Source organism: Fragaria vesca, linkage group LG1, assembly GCF_000184155.1.
Source record: "Fragaria vesca subsp. vesca linkage group LG1, FraVesHawaii_1.0, whole genome shotgun sequence".
NCBI lineage: Eukaryota > Viridiplantae > Streptophyta > Magnoliopsida > Rosales > Rosaceae > Fragaria > Fragaria vesca.
Genome location: NC_020491.1, coordinates 16,842,600 through 16,852,989, shown reverse-complemented (window position 1 = coordinate 16,852,989; position 10,390 = coordinate 16,842,600). Strand labels below are relative to the sequence as shown.

Here is a 10,390-nt window from a genome sequence, read left to right as displayed (position 1 = left end):
AAAGAATATTGGGAAGCCCTTCTAGTGAGGACCCTTAAGTTGAGGACTTTGTGAGGACTTTTCGGTTTATGGTTTAAAAGACCCAATTTTCGATCACATTTTGACATCTTATCCGTTCAGTTTTTAGGTTTATATGAGTAGATCATTTCTACAAATTTTCACCCAAATTGGTGTCGTTAAGATAACAAACTAGATCAAATTAATGGACGAACCAAATCTGTTAAATATGAACCGTTCAAGTTCATAATTGATAAATCACACTTATGAATGTCTTAACAATTTTCAATATAGCTGAAAATTTGAATAAATGATCTACTCATAAATACCTATAAACTGAACGGTCAAGATGTAGATATAAGATCGAAATATGGGATAAACCGAAAAGTTCTCACCAAGTCCTCAACTTAAGGGTCCTCGTTAGAATGGCTCATAAGAATATTGATACGGAGAGGGAGCAATAGGTTGGTGGTTTAGCGAGAAAGAAAGCAGGGCGCGACCCAATGAGCTAAGTTGGTGCAGACTCTTAAGAGTTGGAACTTGGAATGGATATGTTATTAAAATAAGCTGGATTTGTGATTGTGGGTTTGGAAGAGAGGAAAGAGAATGGGAAATGCTAACGGCAGAGAAGAGGAGGAGGAGGAACAGGAGATCCAAGATGAGACATCTGACGCCGTCGTCGTCAATGGCCAACTTGATATTGCCATCTTCTCTCCCCAGGTTTTCCTTCTTGCTCCTTATAACAACATCTGCATCATTTTTCTGTCGGGTTTTTCGGAAATTACATCTTTCGTGATCTTGAGATTGATTTATGAGTTATTGAGTTTTAGTGAGACTTTTCAATTCTTGGTCTGCAGTTTGTTTTTCTTTTTTTGGTTTATGTGAGGTGCAATTGGGAACTATGTCTAGGTGTTTGCACTTAGTTAAAGCTATCTTATCGTCAGAGCTGAGATAGAGGATATGGGGGAAATTGGAAATCTTGTTCAGAGTCTGTACTCTAGTAGATAAGGAGGGAATGCTGGGAATGGCCAGACTAATGAGGAAAGAAAGACATAATACATTAGAATTGTACAACTATTGATTAGGGAAGGAAGAAGGCCACCAAACTGACAGTGTAACCACAGCTGGCTCTATTTCATAGCGTTTTCTGATGGACAGGGTGATCAAAGAGAAGCATCAAAAGGTTTGGTTGAGTCCATTATAGCTCTTAAGGAAAGATGTCCGGAGAAATGAAATATGATGCTATACTTTTTAGCTAGATGAAATGACTATACAGTTAAGATCGTCTAGGAAGCTTTGACCCCATTATTTGTATGAAGAAAAACTCAGGAATCAAATTATAAGGGGTGGTAGCAGAGTTATATTTTGAACAATGCCCCAGATTGTTTTTAGCTTGTCTATTTTCATTTGTGTATGTAATGAACAGCCATTGAAATTCGGTTTTCTTGAGAATGCACAATTTTGCATAGAGTATGAGACATGACTAGGTTGAGACGACAAAGTTTTTTTGCAATTAAAAATCTTTGCTTCAAAGAAAGAAAAAATAACTAGGTTTTACAATTACAAGGAGTACTCTATTGAGGCATACTTTGATTCATGGGTTAGTATATGCTTGTATTGGAGAACTTTATGATTTCAAAGAATGTTAATGGTTGGCTGGATGTTGAGGTAGAGGTGCTTAAGGAGATGGATTGAAATAATGAAACATGACAGATGGATTACCATGCCTTTTCTCAAACAATTTTGGGGTTTATGTTATTCGTATGTTTATATTGGTAGTTTGATCTGTGCCTGCACGCATCTGTCACAGATTTTATGTTCTTGTTAGACATTAGTAAACTTGACAGAAGTAATATTCAAATAGATGATATTTGTGCAAAAGTTTATCAATAATGCATCAAGTTTACTTGTGAAAACAATGTTCCCAGTCGATGCATTATTTTGTGAGGGTCGTGTAGCTGGGGATCTATGTGGAGATTATCCAGCTCCCCCCCTCCCACGTCAGAAGTTGTTCTGTTTCAAACCACATCTTACCAGATACCATTTTCTTCTCCCTCACGCCAGGGAACTTCTGATTAGTAATAATTGGTTTAACTAGCGTTTTTCTGTAATTAATAACCACCTCCCCGTGGTAGTGCACTTACAATTGTCATGCCTACTATTGTAATTTTTTGATGTATGCTTATCCATGCAGGCACCCCCACTTTTTTGTTGTATAACACTGGAATTGATGAGATGCTAGAAGTTTAGAACCAGTATAGCCTTAGTAATAGTAGTATGACGAGGTTTGCGTCTGCATTATTGGTTTTCCGGATGACTTACTGGCTGCTGTCTGGCGCATTTGCAGGTTCCTGTAGCTCCGCTTCAAGGGGGTGACGGCATACTCGTATTTCCTCAAATGTGGACGAGTGAATTTCAAGATGTTGATCACCCTCCTGAACAAGGGATACCCACCATGATTACATGGATGTATGGTGGGAACAACTTGGCTGTGGAGGGTTCTTGGGACAATTGGAAATCTAGGTTTGCCATTTTATTCATGAATAGTTGTCTTATGAGGGCATATATATGAAGTCAAATTTTCTACGGATGGAAACTCGAGTAACTGGTCAACATATGTTAAATTTAGTTGTCTCTCCCTGCAGGAAAGCACTACAGAGATCTGGTAAGGATCATTCAGTTCTTTTGGTCTTGCCATCTGGCATATACCGGTACAAGTTCATTGTTGATGGTGAACCAAGATATATCCCTGATCTTCCATTCATAGCTGATGAAATGGGCCATGTTTGTAATCTTCTCGATGTTCATGTATGCATTTTGTATCTGATCTCTTTGGCTTCATTTCCTTTGCATTTGAGTAGATGGGGTGTACAATGAAATGTTGAGTGTGGTTTCACATGGTAGATGTATAGGAAATTGAAAGAATGGTGAGGGAAAGAGGGAAATCATAGGTTTGACCGTGTGGAATAGGTCATATAAATAAAACTCAAATTATTCAGATTCCTGAAGTGGGAATTACACATGCATATTAGCACAAAGTCAGAAACATCTTCACAAATACAGTACATCATTGTTATGTGTGCTCCCATAAAAAGTGATAAACATAATAATGAACTTGGGTGAGCCATCCTTTTTTATGCAATTTTTTTTTGTATGGTATTCTTACCTTCTGTGGACATTTTGTGTCTTAACAGGACTATGTGCCAGAAAACTTGGAGAGTGTGGCTGAGTTCGAGGCTCCGGCCTCCCCAGAATCCAGCTATGATCAAGCATTTCCAGCTGAGGAAGATCTTTCAAAGGAACCAGTGCTTATTCCGCCACAGCTGCAACTAACTGTCCTTGGCATGGAGGATTCAAATGTAGATTCTCCAAAACCTCGACATGTTGTACTGAACCACCTTTTTATAGAAAAAGGATGGGCTTCGCAATCAATGGTTTCCCTGGGTCTAACTCACAGGTTTGAGTCTAAATATGTGACTGTTGTCCTATATAAATCACTTAAAAGGTAAATCTACCACGCTATTAACTTGCCACTGTAAAGAATACTTGCTTCCAAAAATCTCACACTTGTTTTGTGAAGAGTTCTGATGTTTCGTTATGTGATCATGCTGATGAAATTGTTTGTTTTGAGTTTTTTGGTTAATGGAATATTCCCTTCTCCAATTATTGTAAACCTTTATGATCGTGATCTGTTCTGTAATACCTCGCCCTCTTTTAATTGGAGATCTAATTTGTTCTTCAGCGCCTTTGAATGAAACAGAATGGAATATTTTACAAGTAATTTTATTCATACCTCCTAATACTGTTTAGACCTATGTCGCCATTTTCTATCAACCTTAAAGCTACTGCAAAGCTTTGTAGCTTTGAGTTCCGAAAAATGACCCAAGCTAGGGTAAATCATCATGTTCTATTTACAGAGGCAAAAATGAAATGAGCAACGTGTCTCATATAGATGATGTATTTCATTATAGTCCTTCATTGTGTTCATTGCAGACAGTTTGTTTCACCTAGAACTTTTCTAAAAATATTTAAATATTTTCTATCAACCTTCCTACTTTGTCCTTAGAAGTTAGAAGTGCTGAACTTAGATTTCAGCTGGCCCCTGTTTCGATTCGTGACTCAACGTGGTTGCTTAGTCACATGTGATGACACTCGCGACAAAAAGGTTTGCAACCTAGTCGTTCTTCCTTTTTGGATCAAAAACCCAAATAGAAAAGTTTTGGCTTGTGCCTTTTCTGTCTTGCTGATGACAAACTTTTTTGTCATGTTACTTTCATCTGAATTAGCCCAAGGACTCGAGTGCAAACTGTCCTAGCTCATTGGTTGATGTACATGCCCTCTTAGGGGTTTTTATCTGCCTATATATAGAGAAAACTTTGGCTTTACGTAATGGTTGTGAAAACTGAGCTTTACGTTTTTATTTGTTGAGTCTTGTTTTGGCTTTACGTAATGGTTGGCCACTGGTTGGCCACTGTATTCTAAGTCTTCCTTGTCAATCTTAGAGTTTGACAAAAACGTCTTTTATAAATTCATGGCATTGTTGCATACCATGAGATGTGCTTGTAATGCAAACAACCCGCGAAGTGTTCACAATATAATCAGTATAAGGTGTAGCTGACTTCACGAATAGAGGCTAGTCACTTAGAAACAAGAAAAGAAGTATAGATCTAGACTAGCAAGTAGACAAGACATGATATCAAGTGATTGTTGTATCCCTAAAACTGTAATCTTGTGAAGTAAGATTTTACATATGGAAGGTTTTGCCCCTCAAAAGAAAAAGGGGGGCACTCAGTTTTTTTAATGTGAACCATTACTTTTTCCGTTTGACAGGATTTATCCTTACCTAAATTCCCATTGAGATTTCTCCCCATCCAAATTCGCCTTGAGATGATCTCTCCCCGCCCAGATTTCCCATTGAGGTAATCTCCTTTTTGGGTGCTTTGATTTATTTTGCATCACTTTTGCTCATAGACAAGGAAATAGAGTAGTCCATAGACTTGCTAGCCATAGTTTTTATTCTAATGCACATCTTAGTGATTTCTCAAAAAGAACACTGTGGGGAACAAAATTCTTCCTTAGAAAAATGAATTCTTACTTTGATAATGATACGTGGATTTGAATTCACAAGCTCAGATTTAAAAGAATCTTAGCTTTAAACAAAAATAAGAAACCAAAACTGAATCACTTGAGAAATTTGAAATAAAAATGGTCCGATATTGTAACAGTATTGAGGGAAAACTAGATCAGGTTTTATGACATCTGTTTTCACAATCACCTCTCTCAATCGCTCCATCCAATGAAATAGTACTCCTGGTAGATTCTCTTAGTTCATTCCATATAGTATAGCTATGCACAGATTCTGTACTTTCATCTCTATTTATCGAGTCTTTCGTTGATTCTTTTGCTTCTGGTTGAAAAGAATCAAACGAAGCAGGTTGTTGCTCTTCCCCTATATTCTTCAAATCTTCCTCATAATCAACAAATTCAACATTTTGCGATATATCTGGAATAGCAAAGCCATTGTCATCCACTATCCCACTTCCCATTTCAACATCAAGTTTCTCTTTTGAGCTCATAATACCTTCACCAAGATTTGGGGTTACGGATTCAACAATTCCCTGTTCATCTGTCGCAATGAATGATCGGAATCTAATCACTGATGGAGGAACTCTGGAGAGAAAAGTTTCTATGAAGTTCCAAATCACTCCTTTGTTATATGGGTTCTCCTTTTTATCGTAACGATACCGGAAGTTCTCATACGTCGTCTGCACAAATAATAAGTACCAGTGATCAACATTTAGCAAGAAACTGAGCTAGGAGGATATTGTAGAATAAGTAGCTCAAAAGCTGAAAGAGGTGAAACATTTTAACTTTTATCCTTTCTAAGAAATTCATTTGCAGAGACAATGACACATTTTCTTTTTATTGGGTAAATAACCACTCATTTTCTTTAACTACATGACTATAGCTACAATTGATTTAGGGAGAAAACAATAGTTGACCTAAGAGGCCACCAGCTAATATCTCTATAAATAAAGATATTATAGACATAAACAACGAATGAGAATATAAAAGAGAGAAATTATTAACAATGCTGTTTCTGATGTCAATATACTAAAACAACCAACTACACCTGATAAAAAAAAAAAAAAAACAATCATATATATATATATATATTATATGTATCTGTATCTTACTCAAATTTCAAAAGAAGTTGAACATGACTTCCTTTTTTTTTTTAAAGGGCACAGGACAATTCTTTTTTGAGTAATTTTAAATACACACCCCTTACTTAATAAACTATCCATCTAGTTTTTCATTTCAATATTATACTAAATACACATCCCAAATTGCCTAAAATACCCTCAATATCTAAAACTAATAATAATATGTTATTTAATATAAAGATTAAATTCAGTTTACCCCCCAAATCTTTAGTGCCAAAATTAGTTCAATCCTGCAACTTTTTTTAAATCAGTTCGCCCCTTCAACTTTCGTAAACACATCAGTAATTTCGAATTTTTTAATTCCTCTTGAAATATGACGTCACCAAGCTGTTGGAACTGACAAGGGGACCAGCATTCTATTTTATCCCTCTTCAGAAGGGTAAAAGATTTGACAAAATATTATTAAAGAAGATAAAAAAATGCATCTATTTGGACAAAAAAAAAAAAAGCCTTACTATGAAACCATTCAACTAAATTATGGGTCCCCTTGTCAGTTCCAACGGCTTCGGTGACGTCATATTTTGAGGGGAATTCAAAAATTGGACTGACTAATGTGTTTAAGAAAGTTGAAGGGGCTAACTGATTAAAAAAAAATTGTAAGACTAAACTGATTTTGGCACCAAAGATTTGGGGGGTGAACTAAATTTGTTTTCTATAATTATTATATATTTACTATTTCACAACTCTATTCTCTTTTATTTTCTGTTAGATTTTTTTTTATCGGGTTAGAAATTTTTTCTTTATATTTTTCAATTTATAATCAAAACAGTAATATTATATTCGAACTCCAAATCTTCAATATGACATCAACCGGCTAGAATTTGAAGAAAAATAGTAATATTGAACATGCATAATTTTTTCAAAGTTAAGAAACTAGTAGAATTACAATAGCATAAAACCTATTTTTAGCCTGCAAGACAAAAACTAAAGTTGATAAAAAAAAAACCAAATGAATCGGTAAAAAGTACATATGATTACGACAATTGTCGAAATTCAGGTGATGAATTTTGGAGAAGAGGTTTTTATTTATTTCAATGCGTAGTAATAGTGGAGAAGAGTTGGGTGTTAGGAAAGAGGAAGTTTCTTTTTTTTCTTTTTTTTCCCTAATAATTGATGAGAAAGTTTAAATACACACCTCTGATCTCTTAATACACACCCCAATTATTTTATATTTCATATCAGATTTTATAGGTATGTTTAATTACAAAAATATTCATAAATTAGACATAATCAACCAAGCCACGGCTCACCGATAGTTAAATTGGACAATTGTACCAGAGAAAACTCATGTTCAATTGTTACAAAAACCGAAATAATTGTAGCTGTAATATTGATTACTGTTACTGATCTGTAAGAACTTTTATTGAAAGAAGAGAAATTAATAACCTTTAACTTGGGGACCATTCCATTTCTAACGGAAATGATGGTCCAAATGGTAATTTCTGACCACCAGGTCCACTATGTTTTTAGGGTAGAAAATTTCCAGAATTTAATCTTAAGAATAAAAATTGCATATTTAGATTCCACTGAATGAGACAGAGCAACCTTTACCTGGTTGGTGCATATCAAGTAGGAATGGAAAATTGTAAGGCCACCCACAAACCAGACAGCAATGAAGCAGTAAACTAAAAGGAGATCTGATAGAATATCTTTTGACATAGCTGTCCAAATATTCTTCTTCTCATTAAGGTTCACCCAAGTGAAGGAGAACACATATATGCACAGTATGGTTGATGTTGATATGAACAAGAAGAAAAAACGATAGTTACGCTGCAAGAAAACATATAGGATGACTGTTAGTTTCCAAGTACACATAGGAATGGTAAACCATGAAGATGTCTAATAAGAAATATGAAATTACGTGTTAATATATTGGTGTTTAAAGCTCTGATTTATCTGAGGGCTCGTTGGATATGCTTCAGCTCTGTGAAGCTTATCTATGATCGAGTCACGGCCTTAATTCTAGTTAATGTGAGTTATACGCTCAAGCATAAATTAGTGGAAATGCGAAATGGCGGGCATGTCAAGATGAATACATTATTAGGAAATTCTGAGCTTTTTTTGTCTCAATGGTCAGAGTGTTGGTATGAAGCCTAGTTTGCTGATGAGAAGCCTATGAGTCATTCCTATATCATATTTCTATTTCTATCCTACAAATCTGTGTGTTATAAGCTCTAAACTTTAGAGTTTGTTGTTGATGGTGTCTAGACAGTGAGTATATAACATCAAAATCCTGAATTTTAACCAATGCAGATAATTTAATGATCAAATATGCCATAATAAATTAAACATTTTCACCAAAATACTCATTAAACAGATGCGACTTCATCAATATACTAAAGCCTGCCTACACCAATTGGTCATCACAGAAGAAATCTATAGGGCAAGTGTTGATTTAAAGCTTTAACTTACAATTCCAATGCACTGACCAACCCATGGACAATGATGATCAAACCTCTGAACACAATTGTTACAGATAGAACAATGAGATGCACGGGGAGGCCGATAAAGCAAACAAGTATCACAGTACTTCACTTTTACCGAGTGACCATTAACAATGACATCTTTTGTTCGTGGTAGTTTCAGATGAGGAGTTCTCCCATTAACCCATTCCATGGATGGGGTAGCTACATCAAATGCTTCATCTGATTCAGGAGGATTTGAATTTCTGGGGATTATCCCAGGATCCCGCCCAGATGTCAAGAACAAAAATGCTAAATCCTACAAAATATGTTAAATCTCAGAAGTGTGATTAAATACTACAACAACTATCAATCTTAACAATACAGCGTACACACTACAAAATTATTAGCTTTGATGTATTTTGACTATGTTGGAGTGCTGGTATAGGTTAGTTTTTATTTATTAGATAAGTTCTAAGTTCTAATATGTTTTTTTTTGGTTTTGCCTTCTTAGTTGGTTTTTTTTTTTTTTGAAAAGGTTGTTCCATCTCGTTGGTGGATCCTTTTCCACTGATATGTAGCCTTCTTTTCTTGTTAATAGCATTTAGGTTCCTGTAAAATATAATTAACAAATAGTTTTACTGTATTTTATGTTGTAATAGAACTTTTTGTCTACAACTAATTCTTGAGTAATTTTAACTGTTGAATCTTAGTTATTTCCTAAGAATGGTGTAAGCTAGGTGAGGAGGATATGGTAATGAGTTTCTCTCAGGAAAAGTTAGCATATCAACTGGAGACAAAAAGGAAAACAAAGTACTTACCAAAACAGTGAGCAATGAGGCAACAATTAATACAGGATACCAAATACTGTCCTCCGTCTTGGTTACGTCACTTACATGTTGGAGTTTAGCATAAACCTTTATACAAAATGCCATTGCTGGGACAGCAATAAGAAGCACAGACAGAGTAAGAGATGCAACATCAGGACCAAAAACTAATCTCCCCCCAAAGAAAAAGTTCTGACAAAACAAAGAAAAAGCGCCATGAGTGCAAATATTCATTCATCCCGGCTTATCATCAACCAAAACAACTTATCATCCATATAGAGAATTTCAAGAAAAAAAAAAAATAGAGTTATTGATACGAAGTGCATATCTCGTATGCTTCAGTAATACAAGGCAATTAATTTGAGTTCATCCGTATCAGAATCAATCAAAAGAAAAGAACAGTTTAAGAGTGAAAAACTCACATTGCTTCCCTTCCAAACTTGGTAGAGCCTCTTGGGTTTATCGCGTGCCATTAATTACCAGACAAAACCCAAGATGCTCGAAATGGTTCTGTTCCCTTCTCTTCAATCATTATATGTTGTTATTCAATAGCACCATAAAATATGAGAATCCCACCAAAAAATTACAGAAACTTGTTTGAAGAAGGAGGAGGAGGAGAGAGAGAGAGAGAATTGTGGGTTTGGGTTGGGACTAATAGCAGAACCAAGATGAGCTACCTCTGTGTTCTGCTCACCAACAAGCATTGTTTGTTTGTTTGTTTGTTTGTTGAGGAAGAGAGACGGATTGTACCAAGACCAACAAGACTAACGCCATCTGTATCACTAACACAACATGACTGTCAACGATGACATCCCCGGCGGATGTTCCAATTCTGTCACCCTCATTTACGTGCTCAACACCAACATACACTACAATGATTTGGCACACACGACTTATCAACCGTATTTTTTATTTCCATATAAAATAAAATAAACAA

At 35.5% G+C, this 10,390-nt stretch overlaps 2 protein-coding genes across 2 annotated transcripts; one reads left to right on the top strand and one right to left on the bottom strand.

Moving 5' to 3' along the window:
- Window positions 1-443: 443 nt before the first annotated feature.
- On the top strand, window positions 444-3,657 carry LOC101305983 (SNF1-related protein kinase regulatory subunit beta-1-like). Its single transcript, XM_004288342.1, has 4 exons — window positions 444-717; window positions 2,345-2,520; window positions 2,643-2,805; window positions 3,192-3,657. The coding sequence occupies exons 1-4, from the start codon at window positions 604-606 to the stop codon at window positions 3,504-3,506; spliced, it is 768 nt and encodes a 255-aa protein (XP_004288390.1). The 5' UTR covers window positions 444-603; the 3' UTR covers window positions 3,507-3,657.
- A 1,583-nt stretch (window positions 3,658-5,240) lies between these two features.
- On the bottom strand, window positions 5,241-10,083 carry LOC101302502 (probable S-acyltransferase At3g56930-like). The gene is made up of 5 exons (XM_004289394.1): window positions 9,876-10,083; window positions 9,448-9,645; window positions 8,637-8,945; window positions 7,776-7,994; window positions 5,241-5,762 (listed from the first exon to the last, which is right to left on the bottom strand). The coding sequence occupies exons 1-5, from the start codon at window positions 9,924-9,926 to the stop codon at window positions 5,241-5,243; spliced, it is 1,299 nt and encodes a 432-aa protein (XP_004289442.1). The 5' UTR covers window positions 9,927-10,083.
- Between the last annotated feature and the right edge of the window lie 307 nt (window positions 10,084-10,390).

What these genes read in the sequence shown, in the direction of transcription:
- LOC101302502 (XM_004289394.1), bottom strand. Translation starts at nt 9,926, where the DNA reads ATGGCACGCGATAAACCCAAGAGGCTCTACCAAGTTTGGAAGGGAAGC. An exon ending in CCTCATTGCTCACTGTTTTG is followed by an intron (nt 8,946 to 9,447) that starts GTAAGTACTTTG and finishes CATATTTTGTAG; the next exon opens with GATTTAGCATTTTTGTTCTT. An exon ending in TTGGTCAGTGCATTGGAATT is followed by an intron (nt 7,995 to 8,636) that starts GTAAGTTAAAGC and finishes GTTTTCTTGCAG; the next exon opens with CGTAACTATCGTTTTTTCTT.
- LOC101305983 (XM_004288342.1), top strand. Translation starts at nt 604, where the DNA reads ATGGGAAATGCTAACGGCAGAGAAGAGGAGGAGGAGGAACAGGAGATC. An exon ending in TTGCCATCTTCTCTCCCCAG is followed by an intron (nt 718 to 2,344) that starts GTTTTCCTTCTT and finishes GCGCATTTGCAG; the next exon opens with GTTCCTGTAGCTCCGCTTCA. An exon ending in GTAATCTTCTCGATGTTCAT is followed by an intron (nt 2,806 to 3,191) that starts GTATGCATTTTG and finishes GTGTCTTAACAG; the next exon opens with GACTATGTGCCAGAAAACTT.